The sequence below is a fragment of the Salvelinus alpinus genome, chromosome 23 (genome assembly GCF_045679555.1).
Source record: "Salvelinus alpinus chromosome 23, SLU_Salpinus.1, whole genome shotgun sequence".
Lineage (NCBI taxonomy): Eukaryota > Metazoa > Chordata > Actinopteri > Salmoniformes > Salmonidae > Salvelinus > Salvelinus alpinus.
Window position 1 is genome coordinate 7632236 of NC_092108.1, and position 24104 is coordinate 7656339.

Sequence of the window (24104 nt, forward strand, 5' to 3'; positions counted from 1 at the left end):
TTATCATAGTTGGTATTTTACCGTAGTTCTTGGTATAGACTTATCATAGTTGGTATTTTACCGTAGGTCTTGGTATAGACTTATCATAGTTGGTATTTTACCGTAGGTCTTGGTATAGGCTTTTCGGGCTTTTTAGAGCCTATTTTCTTCATAGCGTTGTAGTACTTCCTCTGCTCGTCAGTCATGAAAATGTCTTGTCCACCTAAGTATAACAAATGCATTCACCATTATTCTTCACCGTTAATGTTGCACATATACATCACAGGAGGTTGGTGGGACCTTCATTTGGGAGGACTGGCTCGTGGTAATGGCTGGAGCGGAATAGGTGAAATGGTATCAATTACATCAAACACATGGTTTCCATTCCATTTGCTCTGTTCCAGACATTATTATGAGCTGTCCTCCCTTCAGCAGCCTCCACTGATATGCATACACACAGCTGTTAATGTTGTATATATCCATACAGACAGCTGTTAATGTTGTATACAGACAGCTGTTAATGTTGTATATCCATACAGACAGCTGTTAATGTTGTAGATATCCATACAGACAGCTGCTTATACAACAGTGTGAAATGAGTAAGGTCGAGACATAAAACAACATGTTATGCCACATATACTTATCTTTCTTTTTTGCTGGTTGAAATTATCAATGATGACTCCGATGAAGAGGTTGAGAGTGAAGAAGGATCCGAAGATGATGAATATGACAAAATAGAGGTACATGTAGAGGTTGATCTCCCTGATTGGCTGCTCCTCTACCTGGACACACACACACACACACACACACACACACACACACACACACACACACACACACACACACACACACACACACACACACACACACACACACACACACACACACACACACACACACACACACACACACACACACACACATTTTAGTTGAACCCATTTTCATTTTTATAAATAAAAATGTAGTCTACTCATTCTATTTATGAGATGAGGAATTTGTCTAGATTTGTGGAAAGAGATTGATACATACGCCACGTGAATCAACAGCTGCATGCATAACTTCCATCCATCCTTTAAACGTGGCCTTGAAGGAAATTGAACACCATTGACACAATTATAGGGTAAACCTTTTTAAATAATAAAAATGTTACTTAATTTATCGACAAACAATAATAACTATGGCATCCTTTCAACACATAAGTTGCTAAAAACAAAAAATGTAAACAGTAATTTTTGTATTTTATTTTTTAAAGACGGACCACTTGCAGCAGTGAGAGGTATCCTAGTCCCACGTTGTCGAAGTTGACCTTGACTTTAGTCCAATAAAACTGAGTGTCGTTCATGGCCAGGCACTCTGACTTGTTGTTGACGATGGAGGCATTGTGGATGAACCCTGTCCGGTTCACACATTTACCAAACTTCCCTGCGAATAGGTTGACTCCCATGATGCTGAAGATGAGCCAGAAGATGAGGCAGACCAGCAGGACGTTCATGATGGATGGGATGGCTCCAATCAGTGCGTTCACCACCACCTGGGGATCGAGACAACACGGGTAGGCGGGTAGAAGTTGTCTATTACGGAGCACAGACACAGCATATCAATTATGTTTAATGATTAAGGGCTGGAGTTTTTCCTGACTAAGTGACCAAGGTAATACTCCACTGTTAGAGGCTGTCTGTCACTTCAGACTGTTATGATATAGGACCACAAGTTTTTCCTGACCACGTGACCAGCTTAGGAAAAACTCTGGTCCTTCGCAGGATGATAATAACTTGTGGAATCTCCTAGAATAACTTGACATAGGCCAACTATGAGAGAGCGGGGAAAGTAGAACATCTCTAAGAAAAGGTTAAAGAACGTCTCACCCGCATGCCCTCGAATCTGGACAGGGCCCTTAGGGGCCTCAGCGCTCGGAGGGTCCTCAGTGATTTGATGGCAGCAAAGTCAGAGTAGCCCAGAGAGTTAGCTACCAGGCTCACCAACGACACCTGGAGCGGACACACAGAGACATTCAATCAGCTCAGACTTAGATGACAGTACAAACTCCATCATCCCAACATTCAAAGGAGACCTCAGCATCACTCTTGAACACATTTAGATAAAGATTGTGGGTTTTGCAATTTATGAGCAAGTATCAAAGTACAAAATATGGGTTCCCCTGTCTGTAAGACCCCATCTCACCCCCAATTCCCCACCATTATCCGCACGCAGATGCAGACCTATGCACGCACACACGCACACGCACACGCACACACACACACACACACACACACACACACATGCACACACTCAAACCTACCACCTAAGTTGTATGATACAATATACTTTCAGTTAAGTCACTGACAACCTTTCATCAAATAAAAACAAAGCTCTACAGACCTAAATCATGAATCAAATAATTTCTGGAGAGAGAAATATGCAAGAAGAGCAGCGACAGAGTAACAGACAGTGAGACAAGAATTTCAGAGCCAACACTTTAGAGACTGTAAAAATGTATTATTTTGGGACATTCTACAGTTAGGAACACAATTAATTAAATGTAGAAAAATTTAGAATTTATTTTTGGTTTTGTGGCATATTTTTCATTACATTTTTTTGGGGGGGGACTTCCACTCTATTCTACATCCAAAATGGACAAAACAGAATGGTATTCCGCTGTTGAATGGCCCGAGGATGATAGCTATGATTCAGAATGGCATGATGAATGGTCCATGGATGAGAGGTATTACTGGTAGAATGACTGAAATGGAACAGGGACAAAACACATACAAGTATGCAATATGTACAGTCAATGCACATGCATACATACTCAGCTATATATACATAAGACCTATGTATATATGTGAAATAGAGTGAGGTTTTATAAAGAAGTTTAACAAAATGTTCAATTCTCCTTTTTTTATTTAAACTAATGGTATTGCCAAATTTGATTGCCCAATTTGTATTCGTATGATCCAATTAAGTCCGTCATTGCAATTTAGGGCTATTACAGTCCCAATAATTTCTTTATAAAAGTATATTTTAATGGATTTCGTCCAATATATCTAAAGAAGATACTCAGAAAATGAAATACAGCTGATAAATTATACGTCTTTGGCTCCATGAAAGTACACAACAAAACAAACATCAAAAAGTCTAGAGAGTTGTATATAGAAACCAGAAATAACAAATAGTGTTTATACAATCATTGGATCTCCTCCGTTGATCATTTCTGCAATCCAGCCACACATCTAAAAAATAATATAATCCTCTCCAACTGTGCTATCCAGTTAGATACACTGTAGACAGAGACAGAAACAGACAGACAGTATGAATCACCTCAGCTCCAGCTGACTACTGACCACATACAATATGTCACAGCATATTGTTAAGATAGCAAAACTACGGTGCAAAACATCAGACAGCTTTAACATTTATTGAAATTCTACCTACACTATTCAAAACGGTCTGAACAACTTGAATTCGGCCTGTCGATAACCTACGAGGAACTATAAAATACAATTAGTCCAATGATACATTTGATCTTCTCTAGATAAACCTTAGAATACATGGTAGTGTGTTTCTATACGATATAAAAGCCAAGGTCCGTTGTGCATTTTTAACTATCATTTGGATGGGGGGGGGGAAGAAAAAATACATTTTTTGCTTTGAATACATTTTCTGCTGAAAAGACAATTGTTGTTTAGATTTGAAAAGTAGACGAGACGGTGGCTTTTGATATCTCAATGTGAAGCACTTAGGAGTGAGGAAACATAGAAACTTTATTGATGCAGTAGCTTTTCCAAAACCTGGATCCCAATACTCACCTTTCACCTCACAACTACCACTTACCCTAACGGCTGCTATAGACACGTCTGTGCCAATCTGTGAACCAGCGGGTGAAATCAGAGGAAGCAAGGTAAGGTAAGGGAGATATAACCCCTAGCCCCTATGGCACTGTGGAGTAAAGTAAGGGAGATTTAACCCCTAGCCCCTACATCACTATCGGGTAAGGTAAGGGAGATATAGCCCCTATAATATTAAGATAAGGGAGATATAGACCCTAGAATATTAAGGTAAGGGAGATATAGCCCCTAGAATATTAAGATAAGGGAGATATAGACCCTAGAATATTAAGATAAGGGAGATATAGCCCCTAGAATATTAAGATAAGGGAGATATAGCCCCTAGAATATTAAGGCAAGGGAGATATAGATCCTAGAATATTAAGATAAGGGAGATATAGACCCTAGAATATTAAGATAAGGGAGATATAGACCCTAGAATATTAAGATAAGGGAGATATAGACCCTAGAATATTAAGGTAAGGGAGATACAGATGAAGTCGAAAGTTTTCATATACCTTAGCCAAATACATTTAAACTCAGTTTTTCACAATTCCTGACATTTCAACCTAGTAAAAATTCCCTGTCTTAGGTCAGTTAGGATCACCACTTTATTTTAAGAATGTGAAATGTCAGAATAATCGTAGAGAGAATGATTTATTTCAGCTTTTATTTCTTTCATCACATTCCCAGTGGGTCAGAAGTTTACATACACCCAATTATTATTTGGTAGCATTGCCTTTAAATTGTTTAACTTGGGTCTAACGTTTCGGGTAGCCTTCCATAAGCTTCCCACAATAAGTTGGGTGAATTTTGGCCCATTCCTCCTGACAGAGCTGGTGTAACTGAGTCAGGTTTGTAGGCCTCCTTGTTCGCACACGCTTTTTCAGTTCTGCCCACAAATGTTCTATAGGATTGAGGTCAGGGCTTTGTGATGGCCACTCCAATATCTTGACTTTGTTGTCCTTAAGCCATTTTGCCACAACTTTGGAAGTATGCTTGGGGTCATTGTCCATTTGGAAGACCCATTTGCGACCAAGCTTTAACTTCCTGACAGTAGTCTTGAGATGTTGCTTCAATATATCCACATAATTTTCCATCCTCATGATGACTTCTATTTTGTGAAGTGCACCGGTCCCTCCTGCAGCAAAGCACCCCCACAGCATGATGCTGCCACCCCTGTGCTTCACGGTTGGGATGGTGTTCTTTGGCTTGCAAGCCTCCCCCTTTTTCCTCCAAACATAATGATGGTCATTATGGCCAAACAGTTCTATTTTTGTTTCATCAGACCAGTGGACATTTCTCCTAAAAGTATGATCTTTGTCCCCATGTGCAGTTGCAAACCGTAGTCTGGCTTTTTTATGGAGGTTTTGGAGCAGTGGCTTCTTCCTTGCTGAGCGGTCTTTCAGGTTATGTCGATATAGGACTCGGTTTACTGTGGACATAGTTACTTTTGTACGTGTTTCCTCCAGCATCTTCACAAGGTCCTTTGCTGTTGTTCTGGGATTGATTTTCACTTTTCGCACCAAAGTACGTTCATCTCTAGGAGTCGGAACGCGTCTCCTTCCTGAGCGGTATGAAGGCTGCGTGGTCTCATGGTGTTTATACTTGCGTACTATTGTTTATACAGACTTGTGGAGGTCTACAATTTTTTTCCTGAGGTCTTGGCTGATTTCTTTTGATTTTCCAATGATGTCAAGCAAAGAGGCACTGAGTTTGAAAGTAGGCCTTGAAATACATCCACAGGTACACCTCCAATAAACTCAAATGATGTCAATCAGCCTATCAGAAGCTTCTAAAGCCATGACATAATTTTCTGGAATTTTCCAAGCTGTTTAAAAGCACAGTCAACGTAGTGTATTTAAACTTCTGACCCACTGGAATTGTGATACAGTGAGTTATAAGTGAAATAATCTGTCTGTAAACAATTGTTGAAAAAAATGACTTGTGTCATCCACAAAGTAGATGTCCTAACCGACTTGCCAAAACTATAGTTTGTTAACAAGACATTTGTGGAGTGGTTGAAAAACAAGTTTTAATGACTCTAACCTAAGTGTATGTAAATTTCCGACTTCAACTGTATAGCCCCGAGAATATTAAGATAAGGGAAATATAGCCCCTAGAATATTAAGTTAAGGGAGATATAGACCCTAGAATATTAAGGTAAGGGAGATATAGCCACTAGAATATTAAGATAAGGGAGATATAGAAACTAGAATATTAAGATAAGGGAGATATAGACCCTAGAATATTAAGGTAAGGGAGAATTAGCCACTAGAATATTAAGATAAGGGAGATATAGACCCTAGAATATTAAAATAAGGGAGAATTAGCCACTAGAATATTAAGGTAAACTGTGTGGAGATATAGACCCTAGAATATTAAAATAAGGGAGAATTAGCCACTAGAATATTAAGGTAAACTGTGTGGAGATATAGACCCTAGAATATTAAAATAAGGGAGAATTAGCCACTAGAATATTAAGGTAAACTGTGTGGAGATATAGACCCTAGAATATTAAAATAAGGGAGAATTAGCCACTAGAATATTAAGGTAAACTGTGTGGAGATATAGACCCTAGAATATTAAAATAAGGGAGAATTAGCCACTAGAATATTAAGTTAAACTGTGTGGAGATATAGACCCTAGAATATTAAGGTAAGGGAGAATTAGCCACTAGAATATAAACTGTGTGGAGATATGGACCCTAGAATATTAAGATTAGGGAGATATAGATCCTAGAATATTAAGATAAGGGAGATATAGACCCTAGAATATTAAAATAAGGGAGAATTAGCCACTAGAATATTAAGATAAGGGAGATATGGACCCTAGAATATTAAAATAAGGGAGAATTAGCCACTAGAATATTAAGATAAGGGAGATATGGACCCTGCGGCACTATCGAGATTATACTCTGTTAAAAATGTGTACTCTGTACATGCATATAAACAGTATATGTCTCCCGGTATACTGTTATAATGGCCACAAAAACTCACGTCCACAGGTAGGTACCACCATGTATAAATGAATGACCTTCATTTAAGAGGTACCAACGTACAGTTAATCGGTGACCACAGGTCCTACACAACATAACATATCTGGTGGCAGCCTGCTTACAAGCGAGCCCAAACCAAGCTGGAATTAAGCAGTGTTTATCGCCAATGTCAACAAGCCGACCTTAACGAACCAAACTCACTGGAAAGCAAGCTGAAAGAGTTCAACTCGGGTCGGGGCGATAGTTTGAAAAAAGATAAATCTGTACATGACATACAGCAGCTCTCACCACCAGTCTGAAAACCACCCAATCTTTTGTTATATGCATTAGCTACCTGCACATCTATTCTCACTGTGAACATAAACTGGGCACAACGTACGAAGCTTAACACTTACATCGACAATGAGGAAGTCCAGCCAACACCAAGCGTTGGTGAAGTACTTCTTGAAGCCGTAGGCAATCCATTTGAGGAACATCTCTAGGACGAATATGTAGGAGAAGACCTTATCAGCGTACTCCAAGATAACCTTCACTACTTTCCTTTTCTCAATGTAGATGTCCTCAAATGCCTAGAGCAGCGCAGCAGGGACAAGAGAGAAACCACAGATTATAACCTCTCAAGCCTTATATAAAACCAATACATTCAGCTATTGTGCTGTAGGAATAGGAATGAGCTGTTTAGTAAAAAAAAAAATGTTTTTAGTTAAGTAAAGATGACATAATAGAAAGATCTAGAAAGATACATTGCACGGTTTATGCCTTTTTTTATATACTTGCTTTTGAAGACACTTGGTATCAAATTAGCACTGATGGAGCAATAGTTTCGTAAATGTGGCCCTATGAGCTGACTCTTAAAGAGTTCAGAGGTGAAGGTTGAGAGGTCAGGTAAGACTGGGATAAGAGGTGATTGGTCTCAGAGCACAGCTGCTCAGCAGGATCATGAAGATGATAAAATAGGTCAGAGGTGAAGGTTGAGAGGTCAGGTAAGACTGGGATAAGAGGTGATTGGTCTCATCAGAGCACAGCTGCTCAGCAGGATCATGAAGATGATAAAATAGGTCAGAGGTGAAGGTTGAGAGGTCAGGTAAGACTGGGGTAAGAGGTGATTGGTCTCACCAGAGCACAGCTGCTCAGCAGGATCATGAAGATAATAAAATAGGTCAGAGGTGAAGGTTGAGAGGTCAGGTAAGACTGGGGTAAGAGGTGATTGGTCTCACCAGAGCACAGCTGCTCAGCAGGATCATGAAGATGATAAAATAGGTCAGAGGTGAAGGTTGAGAGGTCAGGTAATACTAAAGGGTAAAAGGTGGTTGGTCTCACCAGAGCACAGCTGCTCAGCAGGATCATGAAGATAATAAAAGAGGTCAGAGGTGAAGGTTGAGAGGTCAGGTAATACTAAAGGGTAAAAGGTGGTTGGTCTCACCAGAGCACCGCTGCTCAGCAGGATCATGAAGATAATAAAAGTCTCGAACCAGCTGTGTTCAACAATCTGGTAACAGGTCTTCCTCAGTCTCCACCAGGCCTGACCCAGGCCCCGAGTCGTGTTGATCTCACAGCACTTACAGTGGCGAACACAGACTGAGACACAGAGACAAACAGAAGATGGCGCTGAAGAGATGGATAGCTGTCGTCTTACAGGATCCTGACCAATCCTGTTATTTTGTGTTGTTTTTATTTACGCTGATCTTTTTTTGTACATAGTATTTCTGCCATCATTTCCTATGACCGAAAACAGCTTTGGACATCAGAACAACGATCACTAACCTCGATTTGGATGAAGATTTTTACTTTCAAGAGTCGGCATCTGTAGATGTACTGCACATCCCGTAACCAGGCCCTAATCCCCAAGACTCGAGAGGAAGAGACGGCGTAACAAGAGGCAAACGAGTGGGTTCCCTGATGAAACTACGTCGACGAGGAAATAAACCGGCTCTACCTTCCATTCTATTGGCGAACGTTCAATCACTAAAGAACAAACTGTACAATCTCCGTTTGAGACTATCCCATCAGCGGGACCTAAAGAAGTGTAATATCCTATGTTTCTCGGCGTCAAGGCTGAACAAGGACATTAATAAAATACTGTACATCTAGCTGTTTTTTTCTATGAATCGTCAAGACCGAACGGAAGCTTCGGGTAAGATTAAGGGGGAGGTGTGTGTCGCTTTGTTAACAACAGCTGGTGCGCAATCTCTAACGTTAAGGTCTCAAGGTTTTGCTCGCCTGAGGTAGAATACCTCATGATAAGCTGTAGACCACGATCTCTAATATTAAGGAGGTCTCAAGGTTTTGCTCGCCTGAGGTAGAGTACCTCACGATAAGCTGTAGACCACACTATTTACCAGGAGAGTTTTCATTTATATTTTTCATAGCTTTCTATTTACCACCACAAACAGATACAGGCACAAAGACCGCACTCAATGAGCTGTATACCGCCATAAGCAAACAAGAAAATGCTCATCCAGAGGCGGCGCTCCTAGTGGCCGGTGATTTTAATGCAGGGAAACTGAAATCTGTCTTACTTAATTTTTACCAGCATGACCTTACTCCACACACAGAAACGCATGCAAAGCTCTCCCTCGCCCTCAATTTGGCAACTCTGACCATAACTCTATCCTCCTGATTCCTGCTTACAAGAAAAAACTAAATCAGGAAGTACCAGTGATGCACTCAACACAGAAGTGGTCAGATGTAGCAGATGCTAAGTTACAGGACTGTTTAGCTAGCACAGACTGGAAGTGCATCGATGACATCGTTCCCACAGTGAACGTACGTACATGTCCCAACCAGAAGCCATGGATAACAGGCAACATCGGCACAGAACTAAAGGCTAGAGCTACCGCTTTCAAGGAGCGGGACACTAATGCGGACACTTATATGAAAGCCCGCTACAACCTCCAACGAGCCATCAAACAGTCAAAACATCAATACGGGACAAATATCAAATCCTACTCTGCCAGCTCTGACGCTCATCAGATGTGGCAGGGCTTGCAAACTATCACGGATTACAAAGGGAAACCCAGCCACGAGCTGTCCAGTGATTATAGCCTACCAGACAAGCTACATTTCTTCTATGCTCGCTTCGAGGCAAGCAACACTGAACCGTGCATGAGAGCACCAGCTATTCCGGATGACTGTGTGATCTCGCTTTCCGTAGCCAATGTGAGTAAGACCTTTAAACAGGTTAACATTCACAAGGCCGCAGGGCCAGACGGATTACCAGGATGTGTACTCAGAGTATGCGCTGACCAGCTGGCAAGTGTCTTCACTGATATTTTCAACCTCTTCCTGACCGAGTCTGTAATATCTACATGTTTGAAGCAGAACACCATAGTCCCTGTACCCAAGAATGCCAAGGTAACTTGTCTAAATGACTAGCACTCACATCTGTAGCCATGAAATGTTTTGAAAGGCTGGTCATGGCTCACATCAACACCATCATCCCAGACACCCTGGACTCACTCCTATTCACATACCGCTTCTACAGATCCACAGATGGCACAATCTCAATCGCACTCCACACTGCCCTTTCCCACCTGAACAAGAGGAACACCTACGTGAGAATGCTGTTCATTTACTGCAGCTCAGCGTTCAACACCATTGTGCGCTCAAAGCTCATCACTAAGCTAAGGACCCTAGTACTGAATACCTCCTTCTGCAACTGGATCCTGGACTTCCTGATGGGCCGCCCTCAAGTGGTAGGGGCCCATCAGCTGAATCTCAACACGGGGGACCATCAACGATGTCTGCATAGTCCCCACCTGTACTCCTTGTTCCCCTACGACTGCGTGGCAGCGCAAGACTTTAGGCTTGCCATAACAAATGGGTTGACATTTCAGCTTTTCATTTTTTATTAATTTGTAGAAATTTGGAAAAACAATTATTCCACTTTGACATTATAGGGTGTGTGTGTATGTGTAGGCCAGTGACCAAAAATCTAATTTTTTGCCATTTTAAATTCAGGCTGTAAAAAATCAAGGGGTGTGAATACTTTCTGAAGGCACTGTATGTACAGTACATATCTACCCCCTGTGTATATAACCAAGTTATTTCTACTCATTGTGCATTTATAGTTAAGTAATTTAGCAGATGCTCTTATCCAGATCAACTAGGGTTAGGTGTGTTGCTCAAGGGCACATCAACAGATTTGTCACCTCATGGATTCGAACCAACAACCTTGCCGTTACTGGCATAACGTTCTTAACCGCTAGGTTACCCTGCCGCCCCTTAATGTTTTTCTATGATCTCTCTTTTGTTCTCTCTGTTAGGAATGGCCGAGCACGCCCCCATCCAGGAAGCAATTCACTGTTAGTCTACAGTCGTGGCCAAAAATTTTGAGAATGACACAAATATTAATTTCCACAAAATGTGCTACTTCAGTGTCTTTAGATATTTTTGTCAGATGTTACTATGGAATTCTGAAGAATAATTACAAGTATTTCATAAGTGTCAAAGGATTTTATTGACAATTACATGAAGTTGATGCAAAGAGTCAATATTTGCAGTGTTGACCCTTCTTTTTCAAGACCTCTGCAATCTGCCCTGGCATGCTGTCAATTAACTTCTGGGCCACATCCTGACTGATGGCAGCCCATTCTTGCATAATCAATGCTTGGAGTTTGTCAGAATTTGTGGGTTTTTGTTTGTCCACCCGCCTCTTGAGGATAGACCACAAGTTCTCAATGGGATTAAGGTCTGGGGAGTTTCTTGGCCATAGACCCAAAATATCGATGTTTTGTTCCCCGAGCCACTTAGTTAACACTTTTGCCTTATGGCAAGGTGCTCCATCATGCTGGAAAAGGCATTGTTTGTCACCAAACTGTTCCTGGATGGTTGGGAGAAGTTGCTCTCGGAGGATGTGTTGGTACCATTCTTTATTCATGGCTGTGTTCTTAGGCAAAATTGTGAGTGAGCCCACTCCCTTGGCTGAGAAGCAACCCCACACATGAATGGTCTCAGGATGCTTTACTGTTGGCATGACACAGGACTGATCGTAGCGCTCACCTTGTCTTCTCCGGACAAGCTTTTTTCCGGATGCCCCAATTATGCAAACTCAATCAGCATGACAGAGTGATCTCCAGCCTTGTCCTCGTCAACACGCACACCTGTGTTAACGAGAGAATCACTGACATGATGTCAGCTGGTCCTTTTGTGGCAGGGCTGAAATGCAGTGGAAATGTTTTTTGGGTATTCAGTTCATTTGCATGGCAAAGAGTGACTTTGCAATTAATTGCAATTCATCTGATCACTCTTCATAACATTCTGGAGTGTATGCAAATTGCCATCATACAAACTGAGGCAGCAGACTTTGTGAAAATGTATATTTGTGTCATTCTCAAAACTTTTAGCCACAACTGTAGACCTGTTGTTTACCAAGCATGTGTCAAATACAAATTGATTTGATACTTTAAGAGATAACTTACAGTGGTGCAACACAGACTGAGGCAGAGAGAAACAGATATACTTTAATAAATCACTTAAATCACAGACAGACAGACAGACAGACAGACAGACAGACAGACAGACAGACAGACAGACAGACAGACAGACAGACAGACAGACAGCTAAGCATGAGGATCTTGCATACAGTAGCTACGTACATTCAGGGAAACATTCATCTGGCTCCATGACATCGTCAGCCGTCTCAGAGAAGTCATCCTCTTCCTCCCCTGGCTTCCGCAAGTCCACCGTGCTGCCTTCTGATAGGCTCACTTTTTCCTGCAACACAGGAACAAGGAAGTCACACCAGGAAGTCACGTCACACCATATTCATTCCTGTTTGTCCATCCCCGTAGAAAGTGCTGCCATATTCAGACTCGAGATACTTCTCGGCACACTAAGAAACGTAAACACACCCAATCTCTCAACTGCATTAGTGAGTACTGTTTATAAAACAGCCCATTCACATAGGCCTGTTTGAATTATGTATTAATAACATCCATCTGTGACATTTCTGTGACATAAAGTGCACACATCAAGCATTGAGTCGACATGTACATTTCAACCGTTAAATGGTGAGAGTTGACCTCCTTGAACAGCGTAATTCTATGTCTCCGATCTGTCATCCAGACACCTAGGTTCAAGTACTATTCCAAATCGTTTCAAATAGGATTGGCTTAATAGACAAACATAATAGTCCCAAAATGTCAAACCCCGCCCATCTGGCATTCCAGACAGGGCTAAAACAAACGCTGAAAGTATTTGAATGTTAGGATTCAGAGTTCAGGCTGTGCTGTAATCTAATGCTACAGTTAGGGGTCAGAGTTCAGGTTGTGTTGTAATCTAATGCTACAGTTAGGGGTCAGAGTTCAGGCTGTGCTGTAATCTAATGCTACAGTTAGGGGTCAGAGTTCAGGCTGTGCTGTAATCTAATGCTACAGTTAGTGGTCAGAGTTCAGGCTGTGCTGTAATCTAATGCTACAGTTAGGGGTCAGAGTTCAGGCTGTGCTGTAATCTAATGCTACAGTTAGGGGTCAGAGTTCAGGCTGTGCTGTAATCTAATGCTACAGTTAGGGGTCAGAGTTCAGGCTGTGCTGTAATCTAATGCTACAGTCAGGGGTCAGAGTTCAGGCTGTGCTGTAATCTAATGCTACAGTTAGGGGTCAGAGTTCAGGCTGTGCTGTAATCTAATGCTACAGTTAGGGGTCAGAGTTCAGGCTGTGCTGTAATCTAATGCTACAGTAAGGGTTCGGGGATCAGTTTGTGCTGTGACCTCTGCCTTCCTATCACCAGGAAGTCTTAGTCCAGGTTTGATGAGATCTCACTGAGTAGTCATGGAAACATATTTCACACGCTTTACTGGGATTATTGGGACCGAGGTGCTGCTGCAATCCAATAAAACGAAAGCGTAATCCAGCATTAAAGAATGTGTGTGTGTGTGTGTGTGTGTGTGTGTGTGTGTGTGTGTGTGTGTGTGTGTGTGTGTGTGTGTGTGTGTGTGTGTGTGTGTGTGTGTGTGTGTGTGTGTGTGTGTGTGTGTGTGTGTGTGTGTGTGTGTGTGTGTGTGTGTGTGTGTGTGAGAACTGGAGACAGGATTATTGTCGGTATCATTCTTAGGGCTGAAAGAGGAACAGAGGGAATCTGCTCTGGCAGCATTTAGATAGAATCCGTGTTATACTATGGTCAATAGTAAAGGATCAGAGATGATCACTTCACCAACATCAGTGCACACACACACACACACACACACACACACACACACACACACACACAAAGTGTGAGCAAATACATAATATGTCATTGCCTTTCAGTAAGACTTGCTGATTTTCAATCACTGAAGAAAATGATCAAATCAAATAAGTAAACCACAAATCATCTTCATTAATGATATAAAAAAATAAATAATAATAAAACCATTTGTTGCTAACTACAGACTTGCTGCTTAAATTCAAACTGCTGGTAATTTTTTGGTTTTAAAGTCCTTCACGTGTGAAACACATCCTTTTTTTACTGCTGAGTGAACTGATGATGTCAGACAAACTGCTGATGTCAGATAAACTGATGATGTCAGACAAACTGCTGATGTCAGACAAACTGATGATGTCAGATAAACTGATGATGTCAGACAAACTGCTGATGTCAGATAAACTGCTGATGTCAGATAAACTGATGATGTCAGATAAACTGATGATGTCAGATAAACTGATGATGTCAGATAAACTGCTGATGTCAGACAAACTGATTATGTCAGATAAACTGCTGATGTCAGATAAACTGATGATGTCAGATAAACTGCTGATGCTAGATAGGCTGCTGATGCCAGATAAACTGCTGATGCCAGATAGGCTGCTGATGTCAGATAAGCTGCCAGATAAACTGCTAGATAAACTGCTAGATGCCAGATAAACTGCTGATGCCAGATAAACTGCTGATGCCAGATAGGCTGCTGATGTCAGATAAGCTGCTAGATAAACTGCTAGATGCCAGATAAACTGCTAGATGCCAGATAGGCTGCTAGATGCCAGATAAACTGCTAGATGCCAGATAAACTGCTAGATGCCAGATAAACTGCTAGATGCCAGATAGGCTGCTAGATGCCAGATAGGCTGCTAGATGCCAGATAGGCTGCTAGATGCCAGATAGGCTGCTAGATGCCAGATAGGCTGCTAGATAAGCTGCTAGATAGGCTGCCAGATAAGCTGCTAGATGGCTTTTTTTTCAAATTTCCATTTTTCCCAGAAGCCTCTAATTCTGGAGTGGAGCGGGCAGGGAGCAGGGCACGCCAGGGAAAGAGGGCACGAGGAGGAGGCCAGACTGCTGCCCGGCCGCCCCGGCAACCACCCCTGCCCACCCCGCTCTGGCGTCCACCCTACCCCACCATGCCCAGCACCCCCCGCCCTACCCCACCCTGCCGTGCCAACCCCGCTCTGCCCTGTCTGACTATTTAATCTGCAGGGCCTGAGCAGTTCTACCACTACAGTTCTATAGCTCTACAACTTAACATCTGCCCCACTGCAGACTGATGCTGCCTGCCAACCCTGCATCAGGATTTAAAGAAAGAGAGGGATGAGGAGAGACAGAGGGAGAGAAAGAGAGAGCGAGAGAGCGAAAGAGAAAGAGAGAGAGAGGCAGAGAGAGAGTGACGGACACGATTGAGGGGCTTAAGGCTTAATGCCGAGGGAAATACATGCTGCAGTAGGTGACATTGTGTTAATTACCTAAGAGGTGAATATTAGTCAATCTAAGAGAAGCAAAAAGCCACTTCCATTAATTTTATGTGAGACAGTTTTCTTTGTAGCCCAGCGCTGTGCTTTGCGAAAGGCCAGTTCCTTTGGCAATGACGTAGTGACAAGGAGTGGAATGTCTTTTTTTAAAAAAAATATTATTTTTTTTACCCCATTTTCTCCCCAATTTTGTGGTATCCAATTGTTAGTAGTTACTATCTTGTCTCATCGCTACAACTCCCGTACGGGCTCGGGAGAGACGAAGGTCGAAAGCTGGACTACCCATAGTGGCAAGGAGTGGAATGTCTTTTTTTGTTAGTTTTTTTGAATTTTACCCCATTTTCTCCCCAATTTTGTGGTATTCAATTGTTAGTAGTTACTATCTTGTCTCATCGCTACAACTCCCGTACGGGCTCAGGAGAGACGAAGGTCGAAAGCCATGCATCCTCCGAAACACAACCCAACCAAGCCGCACTGCTTCTTAACACAGCGCGCATCCAACCCGGAAGCCAGCCGCACCAATATGTCGGAGGAAACACCGTGAACCTGGCGACCCGGTTAGCGTGCACTGCGCCCGGCCCGCCACAGGAGTCACTAGTGCGCGATGAGACAAGGATATCCCTACCGGCCAAACCCCCCCTAACCCGGATGACGCTAAGCCAATTGTGCGTCGCCCCACGGACCTCCCGGTCGCGGCCGGCTGCGACAGAGCCTGGGCGTGAACCCAGAGTCTCTGGTGGCACAGCTAGCACTACGATGCAGTGCCCTAGACCACTGCGCCACCCGGGAGGTGCCCTAGACCACTGCGCCACCCGGGAGGCAGGAGTGGAATGTCAGCTAAACAGACTGGAACCCAGACTAGAGACAGTCCCCTCCTGGATCAAGATCTCTGTTGCCTAAATGGTTTTTATTTAACTTTTTTTTTTAAACACTTCCAGTAATACCGTATACCCGGTATGGTACAGAAACGGTATGAACATTTGGATACAGCCCAACCATATTGGTGTATAGCGTTGCGTAGCGATTACGAAACGAAATCTGTGTCCTGTCTCCAGGGATCACCTTGTACGCCTGGCTCACAGATTTACCGGATTATACATCCGGAATGCCTCCATTCTGCCCCTCTCTGCTCCGTGTCCATCTATTCTACAGTACTACCCACTTCCTGTAATCTACCATATGACCCGCCCCCTGCGGCTCATTGATCCCTGTCCTCACTCTCACTTTTGAGTGACATGAGCAGCTGCCAATCTGGTACAGTACACCATGGCACTGATGTGTAAGTGTATCTGAGGTTACTAGGGCGATTCGGGACTGGCGAGGTTCGGGACTGGGGACACTCGGGACTGGGGAGGCTCGCGACTGGGGAGGCTCGGGACTGGGGAGATTCGGGACTGGCGAGGTTCGGGACTGGGGACACTCGGGACTGGGGAGGCTCGCGACTGGGGAGGCTCGGGACTGGGGAGATTCGGGACTGGCGAGGTTCGGGACTGGGGACACTCGGGACTGGGGAGGCTCGGGACTGGGGAGACTCGCGACTGGGGAGGCTCGGGACTAGGGAGGCTCGGGACTGGGGAGGCTCGGGACTGGGGAGGCTCGGGACTGGGGAGGCTCGGGACTGGGGAGGCTCGGGACTAGGGAGGCTCGGGACTGGGGAGGCTCGGGACTGGGGAGGCTCGGGACTGGGGAGGCTCGGGACTGGGGAGGCTCGCGACTGGGGAGGCTCGCGACTGGGAGGCTCGGGACAAGGGAGGCTCGGGACTGGGGATGCTCGGGACTAGGGAGGCTCGGGACTGGGGAGGCTCAGGTCTGGGGAGGCTCAGGACTGGGGAGGCTCAGGTCTGGGGAAGCTCAGGATTGTGTCTTTCACCATAAAAGTCCTATGACCAAGATCAAGTTAGTATATTTATACACACAGTGGAGTCAGATATGACTGACAGCCTTGATGAAGATGATGAAGATGAGCAATAATACAATTGTTCAGAGAAAGAGATTTTGTTTAACAAGTAATACTTTTTTTCAGAAGAAAAAGGTAGAGGGCAAAATGATTGACACCTCTAAAGAAGTAGTAAAACATGTAGTATTTGGTCCCATATTCCCAGCATGCTAATCTCTACATCAAGTTTGGGACTGAATGCATTTGCAGTTCGTATTTGGTTGTGTTTCAGATTATTTTGACATGCTAACCTCCCCTGTTATTGGTAATGGTGAGTGGGGAGTATGATCTTTGACCCTTTGTACATTTCTCAGTCATCATTAGTTATGATTCATTCAGGATAATCTGTAATCCTGCTAGCCATCCACATGAATGTAGAAGTGTTTAGAGACGTATTATATTCTTATTTACAATAAAAGTGACTCCAAAATGACACAATACATTATTTATCATTCATTTCTTTAGGGCACAAAATAATCTGAGAAACAACCCAAACAAACAGCAAATGCATCCAACAAGTTTGTAGAGTCACAAGCTTGATGTAAACATTGCATGCTGGGAATATGGGACCAAATACTAAACGTTTGACTACTTTATTCATAAGAATCTTTAGGGGTGTCAATTGTTTAAAGAAATATCTTTCTCTAAGCAATTGTATTAGAATAAAATAATATAATTTCCCCTATAGCTCAGTATTTTTATTATTTATTTTATACTGTCATTATTGCTCATCTTTATCAAGGGTGTCAATAATTTCGGACCCCACTGTATATTTAGTAAGAAAAAACGTCAAGACAAAATGTACACATTTTGTGCTTTTGGATGTACAAAAAAAAAACTTTTCTTTAGAATAAAAAACACGTACCTCCTTACTACAGTGTGATTTGTGCGATAAATCTTACCGCTTTGTTGTCCTCGTCCTCTGACGACTCTGTCTCCTCCTCCACCTCTCCTTCCTCAGGGAACTCCACGTCCGACTCCCCTGGAGCGATGGGCACGCTGATGGTCAGGTTGGGGTTGGTCATGTAGCTGTCGTCGTCCGGGACCTTCTCTCCGTAGCGTCCGATCGCCCCCACCACCGCCACACCCACCCCGCCGTTACTCTCCACGTGATTGGCTACGGGTGTCAGGTTCACAGAAATCTGAACGTCTTTAGTCATGAGACGTCTCTTCTTCAGGTTTCCGTTGAATAGGTCGGAGACGTTCCTCGTCAGCCAGGCGAACCCTGTGTGGATGCGGGCGACGGCGATCTGGATGTTGTTCATCTCTCCGTCCTCGTCGGGAGCTGACAGGTTGTCTGAGCTGAACGAGCTGAGCAGCAGGGCCAAGAACAGGTTCAGCACCTGGGATGGAAGAGGAGAAGGAGACCAGTATAATGGAACCACACAAAAAAAGGGGACAAATTGGTGTATTTTGATCATGTTCAAATTATATAGAAGCAGATCAGAGGTTGAGGACTTCTTTAAGACCCTTTGACCCCAGACAATGGTTTTGTCATCAGAATCAAATCCTATAGACGCCCTACAGAGGATTAACCCTGCCCACCGTTCAAACACATACATGTTTAATACGTAATATGGATCCAAGCAGCATCCCATCTGATCTCCAGTAATCTGCCTGTTCAGAGAGCACTCGAGCTACTTCTCATCTAGGCTCCAGATACCTCTGCATTGTGTGTGGGATTATCTGCTATGAGGGAGTCTACTGCTCATTGAGATTGGGGGGGGAGGGTCATGAACATGATCTGAGCAGATTGTTGTTGATGGGTGATCTTTGACCTCCTTGCACCTAAGCAATCAGTTGCTTGTTGAACCCTAGAGGTCAGCCGGGATCCACAGCCTTCATATGATTCATGTGTTTCTGTCAGTCTGACCATGTACTGCCCGGAGGAGAGCTGGAGGAATCTGCTGGTCAAGCTCGTCATATATAGCGCCCATTATAACTAGCTTCATAACATCGTATATTGCTGTCCATAATGTGATTTTTAAAAACCCAACGCAGCCGTTTTTATTTTAATATCCAAATCATTTCTGGGTAACAATTAGGTATTTTACTGTAATAGTTTTCCATTAAAATGGACAAAAAATGAACCAAAACAGCTTTTTTAGCAACAAAAAAAACAAAACTAATTCTAATGCTAAAATGTTGCTAGGACTGTCTGTGATTGGTCTGAGTGGGGAAGGGAAAGGCAGCTAAAAACAATCTGCTATTGGCTGAGAGGTTTGGAACCTCTCTTCGTTATCTGATCTATTAACTTACCGCCTGGTGACATCACCAGGCAACCCGAGCACTCCACTCATGCAAAAACCTGCTAATTAGAAGGTCCTTGGTAGATTGTATCTTTAACCAGCAACTATCAGGTAATAACACGAATCAAATAGTTGAAAAATCACAGATTTGTTTCTGAGCATGTGGATCGGATCCATTAAGATGTAGCCTTTAATGACGACAGGAAAGTAAAGACACAACGGAACGGGTGTTTGACTAGTGTCCAACAGGATTTGACTTTCTTAAAGCTATGCTCTCTTAAAGCCTGACATGGTTTTAAAACAGTTAACTGATCACAGGTAGGTCAGTCCTGTATATTGGGGGGCATTAGACTGTTTAACTATAAAATAGAGTTCTTTGGCCAAGCACACCTGTGGTGGGTGTGACGTCTATGAAAAACCATTAGGCCGAAAAGAACCCATTACCTACTGTAAAATATGGTGGTGGATCTTTGATGCTATCAGGCTATTATTTGCTTCCACTGGCCTTCCACATTAACTTCACCCAGTACCAAGACATTTTTTGGCCAAAGACCTGGTTGCCTCTGCCAGGAGACTGAAACGTGACTGCAAGTGGATCTTCCAGCAAGATAATAACCACAAGCACACGTCAAAATCCACAAAGAAATGGTTAATTGACCACAAAATCCGCCTCTGGGTCTTGAACCCCATTAAAACCCTGTGGTTTGAATTGAAGAGGGCAGTCCATAAGAACAGATGAAGGATATCAAGGATCTGGAAGGATTCTGTATGGAGGAATGAGCTGAGATCTGTCAGGACCCGGTGCGAGAAACAGTCACTAAATCGGCAGAACCCAGAAGATGAGGCAGACACAGCAGTACTAGAGATGGTGGTTTAATAAAAAATAGATAACTTCCAAAATACAAAGAAAATCCACAAAGTGGTAAAAACAGCAAGGGAAAAAACAAAAGGTACAAAAAAGGTGCAATGGGGACATCTAGTGACAAAAAACCAGAACAGTCCTGGCCAAAACCTGACAAGATCTCTCCCAATGTGTTCTCCAACTAATCAAATATTTTTAGAAAAGGAGAGGTATTCCCCCTTTTTGAGGGGAAAAAAACGTATTACTTCTTCAACTAAATCTCCTTCTCTGAGCAATTGTATTAGTATAAAATAATATAATTTCATTTTCTTCAATTTTATACAATAGCTCAGTATTTGAAGTATTTGTTTTATACAGTCATTTTTGCTCATCTTTATCAATAATTTAGGACACTGCATGTGGTTTGGAAATGACATGCGAAAGCCAGAGCCAAAACCCAGTGAATCTGTGCCGGTCACTCGCTCTCCTTTGGATTTAGCCTGCCTGTGTCCTGGATTACACAAAATGGTTACCTCCGACTTTACTGTAGTCCACTAACGGCAGAAAATGGTACTCAACTTGTTGTACTCGCTCGTAACATAAAAAAAAAAATGGAAGTTTTATATATATTTTTTAAAATCTGATTTTAATTAAATAATGAAATGAAAATATTTTTTTTTGTCATTATCTCGGGGGGGGGGGGGGGGGGGGAAACATGAGAAAATGTTGAATGAAAAAAAATACTATCTTTCAAAATGACCCCAGTGATACGGGAAATAGTCGAGGTATGGGACTGGAGAAATGTAACCACTCTTCATTGACAGATGGATGCAGAGACTGATCATCAATGATGTTACAAGTATAGTTCTAACCATGTTTTGAGGCTATACAATGTTTGTTTACAAACGCTCTCCTTTGTTTACAAACATTGGAGTAAAACAAGTTTATATGTTGAGTTCTGATGGAATACGACAGTTGAACTAAGCTCTTGAAGCATTTACAAGTTCTATTCTTCAAGAATCAAATTGGTATATATCCTTAATTTATAAATCCACAAATGAATGTAGCAACATGCGGATTGTCCCTTTAAAGACTTCATTTAGCTCGGTAATGTACTCCATCCAGCAGCACATCAAGCTGAAGCTATGCAAAATGAACACGGATGAATGAATGAGAGAAATGCTGCTTGCTGTCCGGCCGGCCGGCCGAGCAACCGCCGGTTGTCTGGAGTTCTGGGAAAAAAGGTTTTGATCTCTTCTCATTAAATGGTAGTTTCCAGGACACAGATGGATAACAAAGCAACATCTGGGTGGCTCAACCAATACTGCATTGCTGTGGCGCCAAGTGACAGCAGTTGTGTATAAACAGAGCCCGTTACTTGGATTAAATGTTTTTTTAAATTTTATATATATAAACAGTTCCAGTTCTGTACCCTTGCATTACGAAAGCTTTTGTTTTATACTATAAAACTAAACTGTCGATACTTGCTGAGTCCGGATATTATACAGTAGTGTAGTTAGCTACCACACCGTGCTGTAACGTTCCAACGTCACCTCATCTGATCTTACGTACTGAACAACTTGGATCACACATGTTCAACCCATTAAAATACATTATTTATTACCGCTGGATAAAACATTTAAGCCTTAAGTGGACGTTCTGCCGTATAAATGCTACAAACGCCACTCCACTCCAGTGTGGATATACTTGTTGGCACTGGACACGCGAGTAGGATAATGCCATACATGTTGTATGTACTTTGTAGAGGATAACAGATGGTTAGTATGTTGTCCAGACTGAATCTGTTTTGAAGTTTGCTTATAGTAATCTGCATGTCAAACCAGTTACTATGACAACGTAGCCGCCATTTTCTGAGATATGATTGGGTCTTGGATGGCCCACACGGACACTGTACATGGAATCATTGTCGTAACACGGTGACCATAACAGACAACGCAAACCTTTTAGTTATTTCCTAGATCAATCCTCTCACACTGTCTGAAAGCACTGCTTTCTCAGAGTATGTTTTATACTGTAGACTGTGCTTCACTTTCTCAGAGTATGTCTATACTATTGACTCCTAAATAATCCCTTGTGTAGAAACAGATTTATGGAACAGCGGCGACTGTGAAGAGACACACACACACACACAGACACACACACACACACACAGACACAGACACATGGATTTTGTATTGTAGATATGTGATAGTAGAGTAGTCTGAGGGGACACACTTCATGTGTTGTGAAAAGTGTCAAGTAATATTTTGAATTGTATATAACTGTTGCTGGACACCAGGAAGAGTAGCTGCTGCCTTGACAGGAACTAATGGGGATCCATAATAAACCCCAGGAAGAGTAGGTGCTGCCTTGGCAGGAACTAATGGGGATCCATAATAAACCCCAGGAAGAGTAGGTGCTGCCTTGGCAGGAACTAATGGGGATCCATAATAAACCCCAGGAAGAGTAGCTGCTGCCTTGGCAGGATCTAATGGGGATCCATAATAAACCCCAGGAAGAGTAGCTGCTGCCTTGGCAGGAACTAATGGGGATCCATAATAAACCCCAGGAAGAGTAGCTGTTGCCTTGGCAGGAACTAATGGGGATCCATAATAAACCCCAGGAAGAGTAGCTGCTGCCTTGGCAGGAACTAATGGGGATCCACAATAAACCCCAGGAAGAGTAGCTGTTGCCTTGGCAGGAACTAATGGGGATCCATAATAAACCCCAGGAAGAGTAGCTGTTGCCTTGGCAGGAACTAATGGGGATCCATAATAAACCCCAGGAAGAGTAGCTGCTGCCTTGACAGGAACTAATGGGGATCCATAATAAACCCCAAGAAGAGTAGCTGCTGCCTTGACAGGAACTAATGGAGATCCATAATAAACCACAGGAATAGTAGCTGCTGCCTTGGCAGGAACTAATGGGGATCCATAATAAACCCCAGGAAGAGTAGCTGCTGCCTTGGCAGGAACTAACGGGGATCCATAATAAACCCCAGGAAGAGTAGCTGCTGCCTTGGCAGGAACTAACGGGGATCCATAATAAACCCCAGGAAGAGTAGCTGCTGCCTTGACAGGAACTAATGGGGATCCATAATAAACCCCAGGAAGAGTAGCTGCTGCCTTGGCAGGAACTAATGGGGATCCATAATAAACCCCAGGAAGAGTAGCTGCTGCCTTGGCAGGAACTAATGGTGATCCATAATAAACCCCAGGAAGAGTAGCTGCTGCCTTGGCAGGAACTAACGGGGATCCATAATAAACCCCAGGAAGAGTAGCTGCTGCCTTGGCAGGAACTAACGGGGATCCATAATAAACCCCAGGAAGAGTAGCTGCTGCCTTGGCAGGAACTAACGGGGATCCATAATAAACCCCAGGAAGAGTAGCTGCTGCCTTGGCAGGAACTAACGGGGATCCATAATAAACCCCAGGAAGAGTAGCTGCTGCCTTGGCAGGAACTAACGGGGATCCATAATAAACCCCAGGAAGAGTATCTGCTGCCTTGGCAGGAACTAACGGGGATCCATAATAAACCCCAGGAAGAGTAGCTGCTGCCTTGGCAGGAACTAACGGGGATCCATAATAAACCCCAGGAAGAGTAGCTGCTGCCTTGGA

General features: G+C 43.1%; 1 protein-coding gene across 3 annotated transcripts in view; it reads right to left on the reverse strand.

Moving 5' to 3' along the window:
* LOC139550145 (sodium channel protein type 3 subunit alpha-like) overlaps positions 1 to 24104 on the reverse strand; it is a 122288-nt gene that overhangs the window by 6145 nt on the left and 92039 nt on the right. For 2 of the 3 annotated variants that reach the window (XM_071360802.1, XM_071360804.1), the window contains 9 exons: positions 18300 to 18740; positions 12399 to 12516; positions 8225 to 8379; positions 7197 to 7370; positions 1845 to 1967; positions 1238 to 1510; positions 1009 to 1062; positions 620 to 761; positions 102 to 202 (listed from right to left, as the gene is read on the reverse strand). In XM_071360802.1, coding sequence (XP_071216903.1) covers positions 102 to 202; positions 620 to 761; positions 1009 to 1062; positions 1238 to 1510; positions 1845 to 1967; positions 7197 to 7370; positions 8225 to 8379; positions 12399 to 12516; positions 18300 to 18740 — 1581 coding nt within the window. Of the gene's footprint in view, positions 1 to 101; positions 207 to 619; positions 762 to 1008; positions 1063 to 1237; positions 1511 to 1844; positions 1968 to 7196; positions 7371 to 8224; positions 8380 to 12398; positions 12517 to 18299; positions 18741 to 24104 lie in introns of all 3 variants that reach the window. The other variant, XM_071360803.1, reaches the window with a different exon arrangement.